The following is an 18,546-nucleotide window of genomic DNA, read 5'->3' as shown; positions in this document are numbered from 1 at the left end:
TTCAATGATTTGTGCACATATACCCCCAGATCTCTCTGTTCCTGCACCCCTTTTAGAATTGTGCCCTCTAATTTATATTGCCTCTCCTCGTTCTTCCTACCAAAATGTATCACTTCACATTTTTCTGGGTTAAATTTCATCTGTCCGTGTCTGCCCATGCCACCAACTTGTCTATATTCTCCTGAAGTCTATCACTATCCTCCTCACTGTTTACTACCCTTCCAAGTTTTGAGTCATCTGCAAATTTGGAAATTGAGTCCTGTACACCCAAGTCCAAGTCATTAATATATATCAAGGATATCTCTGAGAAAGGTGGTGTGGGCTCTGTTAATGCAGGTTTATTTTTTGTCGTCTGGGTGACCAAGGAGACCCTGGGTTTTGGGGTTTGTTATTAAATCTGATCCATGCTAATTATTCATGAGTCACCATGCGTCGACGAGGGCTAGTACTGGTCTGAAATCCTGCATTTTAATTTCTGGTCCAGGAGCGGACAGATTTGATGTGGCATTGCAGAGGGAGCTTGACTCCAGTGACAGATTGTACAAGAGGGCATAGACTGAAAATAGGGAAGATATGGATAGAAAGTGGGTCGGGGGGAATGAGGGATATGGGGAGAAGGTGGGTAGGTGGGATTGAGGGATATGGGGAGAAGGTGGGTGGGTGGGATTGAGGGATATGGGGAGAGGGTGGGTAGGTGGGATTGAGGGATATGGGGAGAAGGTGGGTAGGTGGGATTGAGGGATATGGTGAGAAGGTGGGTAGGTGGGATTGAGGGATATGGGGAGAAGGTGGGTCGGTGGGATTGAGGGATATGGTGAGAAGGTGGGTAGGTGGGATTGAGGGATATGGTGAGAAGATGGGTAGGTGGTATTGAGGGATATGGGGAGAAGGTGGGTAGGTGGGATTGAGGGATATGGGGAGAAGGTGGGTAGGTGGGATTGAGGGATATGGTGAGAAGGTGGGATTGAGGGATATGGGGAGAAAGTGGGTCGGTGGGATTGAGGGATATGGGGAGAAGGTGGGTAGGTGGGATTGAGGGATATGGGGAGAAGGTGGGTAGGTGGGATTGAGGGAAATGATGAGAAGGTGGGTAGGTGGGATTGAGGGAAATGATGAGAAGGTGGGTAGGTGGGATTGAGGGATATGGGGAGAAGGTGGGATTGAGGGATATGGGGAGAGGGTGGGTCGGTGGGATTGAAGGATATGGTGAGAAGGTGGGTAGGTGGGATTGCGGGATATGGGGAGAAGGTGGGATTGAGGGATATGGTGAGAAGGTGGGTAGGTGGGATTGAGTGATATGGGGAGAAGGTGGGTAGGTGGGATTGAGGGATATGGGGAGAAGGTGGGTAGGTGGGATTGAGGGATATGGTGAGAAGGTGGGTAGGTGGGATTGAGGGATATGGGGAGAAGGTGGGTAGGTGGGATTGAGGGATATGGGGAGAAGGTGGGTAGGTGGGATTGAGGGATATGGTGAGAAGGTGGGTAGGTGGGATTGAGGGATATTGGGAGAAGGTGGGTAGGTGGGATTGAGGGATATGGGGAGAAGGTGGGTGGGTGGGATTGAGGGATATGGTGAGAAGGTGGGTAGGTGGGATTGAGGGATATGGTGAGAAGGTGGGTAGGGGGGATTGAGGGATATGGTGAGAGGGTGGATGGGTGGGATTGAGGGATATGGTGAGAAGGTGGGTAGGTGGGATTGAGGGATATGGTGAGAGGGTGGGTAGGTGGGATTGATCTAAGTCTAAGGGATGGGTTTGTTGGGAATAATGGGCCAGAAATCGCTCCAAGCTGCGAGGCAACAGTCAATCCAACTCCTGCGAATTAAATTAACGAAAATACTTACTGCGGGCTCTGTGGCGTCGAATTGCTTGAATTGAACTGAAATAAATTGTGCACTATCAACCCAGTCACTGAGCCGTGTGAGTTGCTGTGCGGCTGGAAAAGTCTGTGAGAAGTCCCGCCCGTAGATTCAGGCTGTGTTGCTCAATCTGGCAGGCAGACTTCATTCGTTTAAAGTTAGTATTCTGGATGTCACTGAATGCGAGAGGGCAGCGAAGAGACGATAAATCTCCAGAACCAATTAAACAAGGGACCAACTCATCACCGCAGAAGCGACTGTCGTCTTCCTCACTAATTGGAAATGGACTCACTTTAGGCAGTGATTGCAGCCCATTGTGTGGCTGTCTGCACTCGGGGGCCAGACACATAGGTTCACTGGACTGATTCCTGGGACGAGAGGGTTGTCCTATGAGGAGAGATTGAGTAGAATGGGCCGATACTCTCTGGAGTTCAGAAGAATGAGAGGTGATCTCATTGAAACATATAAGATTCTGAGAGGGCTTGACAGGGTAGATGCTGAGAGGGTGTTTCCCCTGGCTGGAGAGTCTGGAAATAGGGGATACAGGCCAGGATTTTGACCCGGTGCCTGGAAGGGGGCAGGGGGTTCAATTACAGACGGGAAATCCGGAAGTACGGGTTTCCCGGACTTCCTTACAATTTTGACATAAATATGTCTTTTATTTTTTTTTGTCAGTTTCCCGTCTGACTGGCCGGCCTGATTGACAGGCTGGTCTCACTCAGACAGGAGCAGAGCAAGGAAGAGGACGTGAAAAGGTAAGTCTTCAGATAAGTCTTTGCTTGTATGGATGGGGAGGGGAATGGGGGGGGCACGATGGGGCACGGGTGGCATGGGGGCACCTCTGGGCATCGATGGGCATGAGGGTCACAGTGGGGGGAGTCAGTCATCGGAGCAGTCAGTCCTGGGGGAGGGAACAGCGGTCAGTCGCTGAGGGGGAGGCGGTTGGGATCGGGGGGTCATCGCAGGGGTTTGCGATCGCTGGGGGGGATCGGAGATCGTGGTGGGGGGTTTCAGGCCTCCTCGCCTCCTTCCGTGAAGGAGAAGGCCGGGGAACCCCAGGGGTACAAATTGCAAAACCTACAAAAATGGAGGCCCGCAGCCTCCTTGAAGGGTTCGCCTCCTGGGAGCGGGTTGGTCACCCACCCCTCGCCGCCCCAGTGAAAACCGGAAATAGGTTGGGGGCGGATCTAAAATTGATGCGATTTTCAATGCTCCCCCCCCCCCCCCCCCCCCCACAGCCCCCGAGCCCACCCACTTTTCATCGTTAGAATTCTGCCCACTGTCTCAGGAAAAGGGGTCGGCCATTTCGGACTGAGATGAGGAGGAATTTCTTCACACAGATGTTTGTGAATCTTTGGAATTCTCTGCCCCAGTGGGCTGTGGATGCTGAGTCATTGAGTATATTCAAGGCTGAGATCGAGAGATTTTTTGGACTCTCGGGGAATGAGAGGATTTGGGGATCAGGCGGGAAAGTGGAGTTGAGGTCGAAGATCAGCCATGAATGGCGGAGCAGGCTCCAGGGGTATGGCCTACTCCCGCTCCTATTTCTTATGCTCTTATGTTCTTAGAAGTCAGAGCTTGCTCTCTCCAAGAAGCCCCTTGTTATTTTAAAACCATACAACTCACCCCGTAGCCTCACTAAGCACCAATTATTTCCTGACTTGTTCTGTGAACATCTGATCAATGAACAGACAATTAGTTCACGTCTCGCAAGGCCATAACAGCGAGACTCATTAGCTCGTTTCTCACACGCATGGTTAGTGTCACTGATAGTGAGGTCCTCTTTCCACCCAAATAGCACAGATGTCAAGCAGGCAGATTCCTTCACTGGGTTTCTTTGAAAGGCCAAGCTTTCATTCCGATTGATAAAGCCTCATTAGCTTCTTTCAGTCCAAGCAAACCAGCCCTATTAACCTTTTTTTATTCAACTCTCCAACCAGTTTTTGCAATTTGTTATAAATTGTTCGGAAACAGAGGGGAATCTCTGCCTCTAATGCACTTTTCTCAGTCTTAAACGGGCCCTTTCACAATGGGCTCCGTTAAATCAACCAAAGCTATCCCAGATTTCAAAATCAGGTAAAAATCTTTTTCTTTATTGCTTTCTTTTTCACTTGGGGGGAATGAATGTTTAAAATGCTGAACCCATCATCAAGAGATTCAGATTAGAATTACCAGGCCTGACAGTGTGAGGGAGCTGGATTAACATCAGTAGAGATACAGTCAGTAATACAGGGCGCTGGGGGGAGAGGGGTTACTGAGTGACAGTGTGAGGGAGAGGGATTAACATCAGTAGAGATACAGTCAGTAACACAGGGCCCTGGGGGGAGAGGGGTTACTGAGTGACAGTGTGAGGGAGCTGGATTAACATCAGTAGAGATACAGTCAGTAACACAGGGCGCTGGGGGGAGAGGGGTTACTGAGAGACAGTGTGAGGGAGAGGGATTAACATCAGTAGAGATACAGTCAGTAACACAGGGCCCTGGGGGGAGAGGGGTTACTGAGTGACAGTGTGAGGGAGAGGGATTAACATCAGTAGAGATACAGTCAGTAACATAGGGCCCTGGGGGAGAGGGGTTACTGAGAGACAGTGTGAGGGAGAGGGATTAACATCAGTAGAGATACAGTCAGTAACACAGGGCCCTGGGGGGAGAGGGGTTACTGAGTAACAGTGTGAGGGAGAGGGATAAACATCAGTAGAGATACAGTCAGTAACACAGGGCCCTGGGGGAGAGGGGTTACTGAGTGACAGTGTGAGGGAGAGGGATTAACATCAGTAGAGATACAGTCAGTAACACAGGGCGCTGGGGGAGAGGGGTTACTGAGTGACAGTGTGAGGGAGAGTGATTAACATCAGTAGAGATACAGTCAGTAACACAGGGCCCTGGGGGAGAGGGGTTACTGAGTGACAGTGTGAGGGAGCTGGATTAACATCAGTAGAGATACAGTCAGTTACACAGGGCGCTGGGGGGAGAGGGGTTACTGAGAGACAGTGTGAGGGAGAGGGATTAACATCAGTAGAGATACAGTCAGTAACACAGGGCCCTGGGGGGAGAGGGGTTACTGAGTGACAGTGTGAGGGAGAGGGATTAACATCAGTAGAGATACAGTCAGTAACATAGGGCCCTGGGGGAGAGGGGTTACTGAGAGACAGTGTGAGGGAGAGGGATTAACATCAGTAGAGATACAGTCAGTAACACAGGGCCCTGGGGGGAGAGGGGTTACTGAGTAACAGTGTGAGGGAGAGGGATAAACATCAGTAGAGATACAGTCAGTAACACAGGGCGCTGGGGGGAGAGGGGTTACTGAGAGACAGTGTGAGGGAGAGGGATTAACATCTCAGTAACCACAAGAGATGGGTGAGATCCTGAATGAATATTTCGCATCGGTATTTACGGTTGAGAAAGGCATGGATGTTAGGGAACTTGGGGAAATAAATAGTGATGTCTTGAGGAGTGTACATATTACAGAGAGGGAGGTGCTGGACATCTTAACGCGCATCAAGGTAGATAAATCTCCGGGACCTGATGAAATGTATCCCAGGACGTTATGGGAGGTTAGGGAGGAAATTGCGGGTCCCCTAGCAGAGATATTTGAATCATCGACAGCTACAGGTGAGGTGCCTGAAGATTGGAGGGTAGCAAATGTTGTGCCTTTGTTTAAGAAGGGCGGCAGGGAAAAGCCTGGGAACTACAGGCCGGTGAGCCTGACATCTGTAGTGGGTAAGTTGTTAGAGGGTATTCTGAGGGACAGGATCTACAGGCATTTGGAGAGGCAGGGACTGATTAGGAACAGTCAGCATGGTTTTGTGAGAGGAAAATCATGTCTCACGAATTTGATTGAGTTTTTTGAAGGGGTAACCAAGAAGATAGATGAGGGCTGTGCAGTAGACGTGGTCTACGTGGACTTTAGCAAAGCCTTTGACAAGGTACCGCATGGTAGGTTGTTACATAAGGTTAAATCTCATGGGATCCAAGGTGAGGTAGCCAATTGGATACAAAATTGGCTTGACGACAGAAGACAGAGGGTGGTTGTAGAGGGTTGTTTTTCAAACTGGAGGCCTGTGACCAGCGGTGTGCCTCAGGGATCGGTGCTGGGTCTGCTATTATTTGTTATTTATATTAATGATTTGGATGAGAATTTAGGAGGCATGGTTAGTAAGTTTGCAGATGACACCAAGATTGGTGGCATTGTGGACAGTGAAGAAGGTTATCTAGGATTGCAACGGGATCTTGATAAATTGGGCCAGTGGGCCGATGAATGGCAGATGGAGTTTAATTTAGATAAATGTGAGGTGATGCATTTTGGTAGATCGAATCGGGCCAGGACCTACTCCGTTAATGGTAGGGCGTTGGGGAGAGTTATAGAACAAAGAGATCTAGGAGTACAGGTTCATAGCTCCTTGAAAGTGGAGTCACAGGTGGATAGGGTGGTGAAGAAGGCATTCGGCACGCTTGGTTTCATTGGTCAGAACATTGAATACAGGAGTTGGGATGTCTTGTTGAAGTTGTACAAGACATTAGTAAGGCCACACTTGGAATACTGTGTACAGTTCTGGTCACCCTATTATAGAAAGGATATTATTAAACTAGAAAGAGTGCAGAAAAGATTTACTCGGATGCTACCGGGACTTGATGGTTTGACTTATAGGGAGAGGTTAGATGGACTGGGACTTTTTTCCCTGGAGAGTAGGAGGTTAAGGGGTGATCTTATAGAAGTCTATAAAATAATGAGGGGCATAGATAAGGTCGATAGTCAAAATCTTTTCCCAAAGGTAGGGGAGTCTATAACGAGGGGACATAGATTTAAGGTGAGAGGGGAGAGATACAAAAGGGTCCAGAGGGGCAATTTTTTCACTCAAAGGGTGGTGAGTGTCTGGAACGAGCTGCCAGAGGCAGTAGTAGAGGTGGGTACAATTTTGTCTTTTAAAAAGCATTTGGACAGTTACATGGGTAAGATGGGTATAGAGGGATATGGGCCAAGTGTAGGCAATTGGGACTAGCTTAGTGGTATAAACTGGGCGACATGGACATGTTGGACTGAAGGGCCTGTTTCCATGTTGTAAACTTCTATGACTCTATCAGTAGAGATACAGTCAGTAACACGGGGCACTGGGGGGAGAGGGGTTACTGAGTGACAGTGTGAGGGAGCTGGATTAACATCAGTGGAGATTCAGTAAGTAACACAGGACGCTGGGGGAGAGGGGTTACTGAGTGACAGTGTGAGGGAGCTGGATTAACATCAGTGGAGATACAGTCAGTAACACAGGGCGCTGTGGGAGAGGGGTTACTGAGTGACAGTGTGAGGGAGAGGGATTAACATCAGTAGAGATACAGTCAGTAACACAGGGCACTGGGGGAGAGGGGTTACTGAGTGACAGTGTGAGTGAGAGGGATTAACATCAGTAGCGATACAATCAGTAACACAGGGCTCTGGGGGGAGAGGGGTTACTGAGTGACAGTGTGAGGGAGGGGGATTAACACCAGTAGAGATACAGTCAGTAACACAGGCCGCTGGGGGGAGAGGGGTTACTGAGTGACAGTGTGAGGGAGCTGGATTAACATCAGTGGAGATTCAGTAAGTAACACAGGGCCCTGGGGGAGAGGGGTTACTGAGAGACAGTGTGAGGGAGCTGGATTAACATCAGTAGAGATACAGTCAGTAACACAGGACGCTGGGGGAGAGGGGTTACTGAGTGACAGTGTGAGGGAGCTGGATTAACATCAGTCGAGATACAGTCAGTAACACAGGGCACTGGGGGAGAGGGGTTACTGAGTGACAGTGTGAGGGAGAGGGATTAACATCAGTAGCGATACAATCAGTAACACAGGGCTCTGGGGGGAGAGGGGTTACTGAGTGACAGTGTGAGGGAGGGGGATTAACACCAGTAGAGATACAGTCAGTAACACAGGCCGCTGGGGGGAGAGGGGTTACTGAGTGACAGTGTGAGGGAGCTGGATTAACATCAGTAGAGATACAGTCAGTAACACAAAGCACAGGGGGAGAGGTTACTGAGTGACAGTGTGAGGGAGAGTGATTAACATCAGTGGATACAGTCAGTAACACAGGGCACTGGGGGGAGAGGGGTTACTGAGTGACAGTGTGAGGGAGCTGGATTAACATCAGTCGAGATACAGTCAGTAACACAGGGCACTGGGGGAGAGGGGTTACTGAGTGACAGTGTGAGGGAGCTGGATTAACATCAGTAGAGATACAGTCAGTAACACAGGGCACTGGGGGAGAGGGGTTACTGAGTGACAGTGTGAGGGAGAGGGATTAACATCAGTAGAGATACAGTCAGTAACACAGGGCGTTGGGGGGAGAGGGGTCACTGAGAGACAGTGTGAGGGAGAGGGATTAACATCAGTAGAGATACAGTCAGTAACACAGGGCGTTGGGGGGAGAGGGGTCACTGAGAGACAGTGTGAGGGAGAGGGATTAACATCAGTAGAGACACTTCAGATGTACCTGTACGGCTGGGAAGTGCTTTGGGGACGTCCTGAGGCGGTTTTTTATATCGCGCCTTTACAATAACAAAACAAAGTGGTTCACAATTTGGGTCAAAGGGAGTGGGTAGTTCGTAAAGGTCACAAAAAACACAAGGAATAGGTATGAAGAGGGAGGGGAACGTAGCATAGCAAGCAAAGGGATTGAGGGAGGGATGTCCAGAGGGGAAAACCCTTCCAACAATGGCAGAGCAGAGGGGAGAACGTGGCTTTGTAGAGATAGGGAAGGGGCATGGCCTTGGTGGGATATGAAACCAATGCACTGAAGGACAGCAGCCTATGGAGGTCAGGAATGAGATGAGATGTCGTCATTGGGAAACTTGCCAGATCACTTCAAAGGGCATTAAGAGTCAACCATGTCCAACGGGACTGCAGGCATGTGTAGGCCAGATGGAGTACAGATTGGTGCATTTACAGCACAGAAAAAAGCCATTCAACCCAACCGGTCTGTGCCGGTGTTTATGCTCCATATAAGCCTCCTCCCACCCCTCTTCATCTCACCCAATCAGCATATCCCTCCTATTCTTTTCTCACTCATGTACTTATCTCGCTTCTTATCATAGAATCATACAGTGCAGAAGGCAGCCGTTCGGCCCATCGTGCCTGTGCCGGCTCTTTGAAAGAGCTATCCAATTAGTCCCATTTCCCCTCCCCCCCACTCTTTCCCCAATGGCCCTGCAAATTTTTCCTGTTCAAGTATTTATCCAAGTATTTATTTAATTCAACTTCACAACTTGAATGATAGGGTTCCAACTTATAGGGATAAATTTTACCTCTCTCTGTAACCTCCTCCAGCCCTACAATCCTCCACGACCTCTGCACTCCTCCAATTCTGGCCTCTTGCGCATCCCCCGATTTTAATCGCTCCACCATTGGCGGCCGTGCCTTCAGCTGCCTGGGCCCTAAGCTCTGGAATTCCCTCCCTAAACCTCTCCCCCTCTCTCTCCTCCTATAAGACGCTCCTTCAAACCTATCTCTTTGACCAAGCTTTTGGTCACCTGTCCTAATATCTCCGTATGTGGCTCAGTATCAAATTTTTGTCTGATAATCGCTCCTGTGAAGCGTCTTGGGACAGTTTATTACACTAAAGGCGCAAAATAAATGCAAGCTGTTGTTGTTGTTGATCTTTTCTCTCCACCCCCTTGGAGGTGATCTGGTGGAGAGAATTCCCAGCCCGTTACAGAACCTGCTTGATTTTCCTTCCATTGATATCCGTTGAATCTTAAGTCGGTCAAGGTTCTAAATGGGCCGCGTGATCCAGTCCACCTGATGACCTCTCACCTGGTGAGGACGAGAATCTGCCCCACATTGTCCAATCCTGCATCACAACCACTGAGCTACCCATCGAAGAAAAGAAAAGATGGGGAGTTCCCACGGTGTCCTGGCCTTCATCAAACCAACATCACTAAAAATAGATTAACTGTGTCACATTCAACGCACACACAGCAATCACCTCATTGCACGACAAAGCAATTCTCTGTATGCCAAGCGCCTTGGGACATTTCCGATAGAAGTGCTCTCAAGTGCTAAATAAAAATAAGTCTTTCTTTCATTACAGTGGGTGTCAACTGGGCCATAACTGTGTCATAATGGCATGTTTCACCCAGCCCTCAAGCACGGGGCAGACGTGGCATAAGACTGCTTGGTGATGGGTTCCTGTACAATCGTAGGCATCTAACTTGTGAGGGCAGACAGACAGAGAAAGAAGACACAGGGCAAGCTCGCATTTGTATAGGACCTTACCACAGCTCTCAGAAACAGCCCAAAAGTGCGACAACAACAACTTGCGTTTATTTCGGCTGAGACGCTAAAGGGCGGGTGGGGGGGGCGGGGGAGTGGGACTAGCTGGATTGCTCTTGCAGAGAGCCAGCACCGAATCGACGGGCCGAATGGCCTCCTTCTGTGCTGTAACCGTTCTATGATTCTATAATAAGCCGGAGCCCCGTCTGCCCTCTCAGGTGGACGAACAGATCCCGCGGCCACTATTTTGAAGCAGAACAGGGGAGTTCTCCCCGGTGTCCTAGGGGCCAATATTTATCCCTCAACCAACATCACTAAAATAAACAGATGATCTGGTCATTTAACCCACTGCTGTTTGTGGGATCTTGCTGTGCGCAAATTGGCTGCTGCATTTCCTACATTACAACAGTGACTACACTTCAAAAAGTACTTCATTGACTGTAATGAGCTTTGGGACGTCCGGAGGTCGTGAAAGGCACTCTAGAAATGCATGTCCTTCCTTTTGTTTCTTGAACGGAACACTTGAGGCCTCCTCAGCTTGTTGGCCTCAGTGCCTTCCCCGACTGAGCTATTCGAGCCGAGCAGGCAAAAGGCACCTTTATTTGATCACAGCTATTGTATCAGCGGAAACCGCTGGATAATCAGCCCTCTGAGTGCCTGTCAACAGAAAACAGTTAAAATCTCAACCAACTCCTTTTCCCGCAAGCACCAACAGAGTCAGAAAACGTAATTAGTTTTATTTTTGTTCATGCAGCGGTGGGGGGGGGGAATTTGAAGTAAAATTAATCCGTTCCTTTAATGGTGCAGAAATGTTCCAGCATTCCTCAGACAGGTGAGCGCTGCTGTATTAATGTTTAGACAGGAGATGTTTTTTAGGTGTCGGGGAGAACCCTTCAAACAAAACCTTGGCAGGCCCGCGCTACGTAAGAGGCAGGAGATTGGAGTCAGGGGGGGAGGGGACATCGAAAGGCACAGGTGCGGCCCTGGAGACTTAACACAGTCCTGCCTTTGTTCTCCCAGGTGGCTGGCGGAGCGAGGATAAGCTGAAGGAATGACATTAGCGACACATTAGCAAAGCTATCGCTGTGTGATCTTTTTTCTCCCCTCGCTCACTAAGGAAGGAAAGAAACAAAATGAAACAAAGGAAATGAAAAGAAAGCAAGAAAGAAAAGAGCTTGCATTTATACAGCACTGTTCAAGACCTCAGGACGTCCCAAAGCACCTCACAGCCAATGGAGGACTTTTGGAAATGCAGTCAGTGTCTTGCAGACAAGTCAATTTGCACACAGCAAGATCCCATAAACAAGGCGTCAGCCGTGGCTCAGTGGTAGCATTCTCGCCCGAGTCAGAAGGTTGTCCATTCAAGGCCCACTCCGGAGACTTGAGCACAAAATCCAGGCTGACCCTCCAGTGTGAGTGAGACCCCCCTCTCCATTTACATGCCCTGCATCTATTTCCTTTGGGAATTATGTCACCACAGGCGGAAGGGAATCTCATTTAAGTAGGGGGGGGGCTCGGCCACAGAAAGGATTCCCGGCAAAGTAAGTAAGGACTTGGAAGGTGGGGGGTCGACAGGTGGGTCAGGAGAGTGGGGGGGGAGGGGTCAGGAGAGTGGGGGGGGAGGGGTCAGGAGAGTGGGGGGGGGAGGGGTCAGGGGAGTGGGGGCGGAGGGGTCAGGGGAGTGGGAGTGAAGGGTCAGGGGAGTGGGGGGGAAGGGTCAGGTGAGTGGGGGGGAGGATCTGGGGAGTGGGGGGAGGGACAGGTGAGTGCGGGGGAAGTGAAGGCTCAGGTGAGTGGGGGTGAAGGGTCAGGGGAGTGGGGGTGAAGGGTCAGGGGAGTGGGGGTGAAGGGTCAGGGGAGTGGGGGTGAAAGGTCAGGGGAGTGGGGGGGGGGGTGAAGTGAAGGGTCGTGGGGGGGGTGCGTGAGGTATCCCTGTGGGGCCTGGACGGAGCACTCCACTCCTCCTGGCTCACCTTTCACCATTCGCCGGCCGACTCAATAACTGCCCGGGGCTGCGGTTAAAATGGCGTACGCATCCCGGTGACATCATTAGGACGCATCTTTGTCATTGGAATTAGGCCAATTGGGAACGCATCGGGAACACAACCTAGCCGCATCTTAACCCTATCCCCTCCCCCCCGACAAGCATTGTTCCTGCCAGCCAGAGGAGGGTGGGGGGTGCGGATTAAAACAGCCCCTTTGGAAGCGATACAGTTGCTCATTCACACAATAACAGCACTATCTCCAAGGCAAAGTGTCTGGCAAACTTTATTTCTGTTTGCTCACAGCAGAAAGACAGATGTGAATTTATTAAGCTCCTTATCGCATCTCTCAGAAATGTCTGGATGTCGTTGCGCACACAATGAATTGCTCTGAAGTGGAGTGACTGTTAGACGGGCAAACACCGCAAAACACGAGGGGCTTTTATTTCAACAAGCCACATCTTTCAGAGGAGGGAACTGTGGGTCTGGAGAGGAGAATGGGTGGACAGCAATTCAACAAAAGGTCCATTTTTTAGTGATGTTGGTTGTGGGATAAATATTGGCCCAGGACACGGGGGAAAACTCCCCCTGCTCTTCCTTGAAATAGTGGCCCTGGGATCGTTTACATCCACCTGAGAGGGGCAGACGGGGCCTCGGCTTAATGTCTCATCCGAAAGACGGCACCTCCGACAGTGCAGCACTCCCTCAGTACTGGCACTGGGTGTGTCGGTCTAGATCATATGTTTAAGTCTCTGGAGTGGGGCTCGAACCCACAACCTTCTGACTCGGAAGCGAGAGAGAAGCCACCCACTGAAGAGGAGAATGAGTGAATAGCTATTGGACAAAAGGTTAGTTTTTTGGTGATGTTGGTCAAGGGAGGAATGTTGGCCCAGGACAGTGGGGAGAACTCCTCTGCTCTCCCTTGAAGGAGTGTCACAGAATCTCTTACACCAAACTGGACAGACAGAAGAGGCATCTGTTTGACTTCTCATTTGAGATATGACACCTCTAACTATCCAGCAGCCTCTTATTACTGCGCTGGAGGATCAGCCTAGATTTTGTGCTTAAATCTCTGGAGCGGGGATTGAACCCATGACCTTCTGACTCAGAGGTGAGAGTGCTGCCCACTGAGCAACAGCTGACAGGCGAGATGGGCGATGTAATAACATCAATTATTTGAAAAGACAACATCATATAACTTGCGCATGATGTCATCACTCCATCTGCTCTTCCATCCCCTCTACCCTCCTTAAACAAAGGAAAATTGTCACCAAGGTTTTGCCCCTTTAAGAATAATCGGTGCTGAGAATGAGAAATGTTTTCCCCGCTCACCCCTCCCCCTCTCCCTACTCAGACACACTGTCATCGACTCTTCATAACCCTCGACTCAGAGTCAGGGTCAGCATATTAGGTCAACATCGGCGAGCGCACAACAAACCATCACTGGCCTCAACTACTTCAGTCCTCTCACACACCCCGAAATCTACCCTACAATGGACCCTCCCCGCCCATTTAATCTCTCGCACACCCCGAAATCTACCCTACAATGGACACTCCCCGCCCATTTAATCTCCTCTCACACACCCCTAAATCTACCCTACAATGGACACTCCCCACCCATTTAATCTCCTCTCACACACCCCTAAATCTACCCTACAATGGACACTCCCCACCCATTTAATCTCCTCTCACACACCCCGAAATCTACCCTACAATGGACCCTCCCCGCCCATTTAATCTCCTCTCACACACCCCTAAATCTACCCTACAATGGACACTCCCCGCCTATTTAATCTCCTTCCACAGACCCTGCACACTCTACTCCAGTATGAATTGTACCCTACCCATTTAACCGACTTCCAATTTACCCCATGATAGGCTCTACCCAGACCATTTAATTTCCTTCCACAGACCATGTACATTGTCTCCTGTACTATGCTTCGAACCACTTCACATACAGTGAGTTAATTTGAAAGGCAATAACTGTTGTTATCTAGGCAAACACGAGAGTCGTTCCATGCCAGCAACAGCCACAAACATTACTGAGATGAAAAGAAAGAAAGAAAGAACTTGCCTTTATAAAGCACCTTATCAGGGCCTCAGGTCAATCCAAAGCTCTTCACAGCCACTGAACGAGCAGTGAATCTGCTCTGGTGGTGTTGGTTGAGGGATGGATATTGACCAGGACACCAGGAGAAATCTTCATGAAATCTACAACCACCACCTGATACAGTAGGCAGGGCCTCCCTCGTCTCACGGACGGCAACTCGAACAAGGCAACGGCCCTCAGTACTGCACTGGAGTGGAGCCCAAACCCCAGGCTTTCCACTTTGGCAGGTACGAGTGCTGCCAAAGGAGCTAACCTGCTTTCTGAAGGAGTTAAGCGATTCACCTACTAATCCCTGGCATTAACATTTTTCTAATTTCTAATCGAGGCTCGAGGGTCCCAATTTTCTCCTGCCATCTGTTCTGGGGGAACTGTCTCATTCTTTTTTGAGTAACTTGGTTAATCGGAAGACAACCAGGAGAGAAGGCGGGTCATCAGCTGAGATGAACTACAAGCACAAAAATGATGCTCTCAGGTTTACCGTGATCCTTTCATCCTTGTCATCCAGGCGGGCACTGTCCTTTTTCCAGGAGATGGTTGGCTCTGGATGCCCACGAGGAGGTTGGCATTCCATAACGGCCGGCTCACCAGCTGCCACCATAACATCTGACGGGTTCTGTCTGAAATCATCTCGAAGAACTGCACGGAGAAGAGAGAATGAGAAGAGTTTCCATTAGCGAAATGTCTGGTCACAAAGGCTTATTCAGTGCCTCGGTTCAGAGTCAAGCTCAACCCAATATTCATAGTTCATCAGATTGTTCTCTCCAATGGGAACCTCCCTCAATCTTCTCTTTATCCTGGAATTTTCAGGCTTTTACAACACAAGCCTGATGTCCCCGAATTACTGCTTCCTACCTTCTTCTCAAATCTTTTCAGCCCGAATGGTGTGCACACGTGGGGATCAGCCTTTCTCAATATCACTCCATCTCCAGTGACAGACCTGTCCCCACCAGTACTGTACCCCAGTGTTATACAGTGACAGACCTGTACCCACCAGTACTGTACCCCAGTGTTATACAGGGACAGACCTGTCCCCACCAGTACTGTACCCCAGTGTTATACAGGGACAGACCTGTCCCCACCAGTACTGTACCCCAGTGTTATACAGGGACAGACCTGTCCCCACCAGTACTGTACCCCAGTGTTATACAGTGACAGACCTGTACCCACCAGTACTGTACCCCAGTGTTAGACAGTGACAGACCTGTACCCACCAGTACTGTACCCCAGTGTTATACAGTGACAGACCTGTACCCACCAGTACTGTACCCCAGTGTTAGACAGTGACAGACCTGTACCCACCAGTACTGTACCCCAGTGTTATACAGTGACAGACCTGTACCCACCAGTACTGTACCCCAGTGTTATACAGTGACAGACCTGTACCCACCAGTACTGTACCCCAGTGTTATACAGTGACAGACCTGTACCCACCAGTACTGTACCCCAGTGTTAGACAGTGACAGACCTGTACCCACCAGTACTGTACCCCAGTGTCACACAGTGTCAGACCTGTACCCACCAGTACTGTACCCCGGTGTTATACAGTGACAGACCTGTACCCACCAGTACTGTACCCCAGTGTCACACAGTGTCAGACCTGTACCCACCAGTACTGTACCCCGGTGTTATACAGTGACAGACCTGTACCCACCAGTACTGTACCCCGGTGTTATACAGTGACAGACCTGTACCCACCAGTACTGTACCCCGGTGTTATACAGTGACAGACCTGTACCCACCAGTACTGTACCCCAGTGTCACACAGTGTCAGACCTGTACCCACCAGTACTGTACCCCAGTGTTATACAGTGTCAGACCTGTACCCACCAGTACTGTACCCCAGTGTTATACAGTGACAGACCTGTCCCCACCAGTACTGTACCCCGGTGTTATACAGTGACAGACCTGTACCCACCAGTACTGTACCCCAGTGTTATACAGTGTCAGACCTGTACCCACCAGTACTGTACCCCAGTGTTATACAGTGACAGACCTGTACCCACCAGTACTGTACCCCAGTGTTATACAGTGTCAGACCTGTACCCACCAGTACTGTACCCCAGTGTTATACAGTGACAGACCTGTACCCACCAGTACTGTACCCCAGTGTTATACAGTGTCAGACCTGTACCCACCAGTACTGTACCCCAGTGTTATACAGTGACAGACCTGTACCCACCATTACTGTACCCCAGTGTTATACAGTGACAGACCTGTACCCACCAGTACTGTACCCCAGTGTTATACAGTGTCAGACCTGTACCCACCAGTACTGTACCCCGGTGTTATACAGTGACAGACCTGTACCCACCAGTACTGTACCCCGGTGTTATACAGTGTCAGACCTGTACCCACCAGTACTGTACCCCAGTGTTAAACAGTGACAGACCTGTACCCACCAGTACTGTACCCCAGTGTTATACAGTGACAGACCTGTACCCACCAGTACTGTACCCCAGTGTTATACAGTGACAGACCTGTACCCACCAGTACTGTATCCCAGTGTTATACAGTGACAGGCCTGTACACACCAGTACTGTACCCCAGTGTTATACAGTGACAGACCTGTACACACCAGTACTGTACCCCAGTGTTAAACAGTAACAGACCTGTACCCACCAGTACTGTACCCCAGTGTTATACAGTGACAGACCTGTACCCACCAGTACTGTACCCCAGTGTTATACAGTGACAGACCTGTACCCACCAGTACTGTATCCCAGTGTTATACAGTGACAGGCCTGTACACACCAGTACTGTACCCCAGTGTTATACAGTGACAGACCTGTACCCACCAGTACTGTATCCCAGTGTTATACAGTGACAGACCTGTACCACCAGTACTGTACCCCAGTGTTAAACAGTGACAGACCTGTCCCCACCAGTACTGTACCCCAGTGTTAAACATTGACAGACCTGTCCCCACCAGTACTGTACCCCAGTGTTACACAGTGACAGACCTGTACCACCAGTACTGTACCCCAGTGTTAAACAGTGACAGAACTGTACCACCAGTACTGTAACCCAGTGTTATACAGTGACAGACCTGTACCACCAGTACTGTACCCCAGTGTTATACAGTGACAGACCTGTACCCACCAGTACTGTACCCCAGTGTTATACAGTGTCAGACCTGTACCCACCAGTACTGTACCCCAGTGTTATACAGTGACAGACCTGTACCCACCAGTACTGTACCCCAGTGTTATACAGTGACAGACCTGTACCCACCAGTACTGTACCCCAGTGTTATACAGTGTCAGACCTGTACCCACCAGTACTGTACCCCGGTGTTATACAGTGACAGACCTGTACCCACCAGTACTGTACCCCGGTGTTATACAGTGTCAGACCTGTACCCACCAGTACTGTACCCCAGTGTTAAACAGTGACAGACCTGTACCCACCAGTACTGTACCCCAGTGTTATACAGTGACAGACCTGTACCCACCAGTACTGTACCCCAGTGTTATACAGTGACAGACCTGTACCCACCAGTACTGTATCCCAGTGTTATACAGTGACAGGCCTGTACACACCAGTACTGTACCCCAGTGTTATACAGTGACAGACCTGTACACACCAGTACTGTACCCCAGTGTTAAACAGTAACAGACCTGTACCCACCAGTACTGTACCCCAGTGTTATACAGTGACAGACCTGTACCCACCAGTACTGTACCCCAGTGTTATACGGTGACAGACCTGTACCCACCAGTACTGTATCCCAGTGTTATACAGTGACAGGCCTGTACACACCAGTACTGTACCCCAGTGTTATACAGTGACAGACCTGTACCCACCAGTACTGTATCCCAGTGTTATACATTGACAGACCTGTACCACCAGTACTGTACCCCAGTGTTAAACAGTGACAGACCTGTCCCCACCAGTACTGTACCCCAGTGTTAAACAGTGACAGACCTGTCCCCACCAGTACTGTACCCCAGTGTTACACAGTGACAGACCTGTACCACCAGTACTGTACCCCAGTGTTAAACAGTGACAGACCTGTACCACCAGTACTGTACCCCAGTGTTATACAGTGACAGACCTGTACCACCAGTACTGTACCCCAGTGTTATACAGTGACAGACCCATACCCACCAATACTGTACCCAGTGTTAAACAGTGACAGACCTGCACCCACCAGTACTGTACCCCAGTGTTATACAGTGACAGACCTGTACCACCAGTACTGTACCCCAGTGTTATACAGTGACAGACCCATACCCACCAATACTGTACCCAGTGTTAAACAGTGACAGACCTGTACCCACCAGTACTGTACCCCAGTGTTATACAGTGACAGACCTGTACCCACCAGTACTGTACCCCAGTGTTATACAGTGA

General features: G+C 49.8%; 1 protein-coding gene across 5 annotated transcripts in view; it reads right to left on the bottom strand.

Moving 5' to 3' along the window:
* Positions 1–18,546, bottom strand: part of robo1 (roundabout, axon guidance receptor, homolog 1 (Drosophila)) — a 359,932-nt gene that overhangs the window by 157,762 nt on the left and 183,624 nt on the right. For all 5 annotated transcript variants that reach the window (XM_067993416.1, XM_067993419.1, XM_067993420.1 and 2 more), the window contains exon 3: positions 14,672–14,829. In XM_067993416.1, coding sequence (XP_067849517.1) covers positions 14,672–14,829 — 158 coding nt within the window. The remainder of the gene's footprint in view (positions 1–14,671; positions 14,830–18,546) is intronic.

Source organism: Heptranchias perlo, chromosome 11, assembly GCF_035084215.1.
Source record: "Heptranchias perlo isolate sHepPer1 chromosome 11, sHepPer1.hap1, whole genome shotgun sequence".
NCBI lineage: Eukaryota > Metazoa > Chordata > Chondrichthyes > Hexanchiformes > Hexanchidae > Heptranchias > Heptranchias perlo.
The sequence above is the reverse complement of the archived record's forward strand: the minus strand, read 5'-3'. Positions and strand labels throughout refer to the sequence as shown.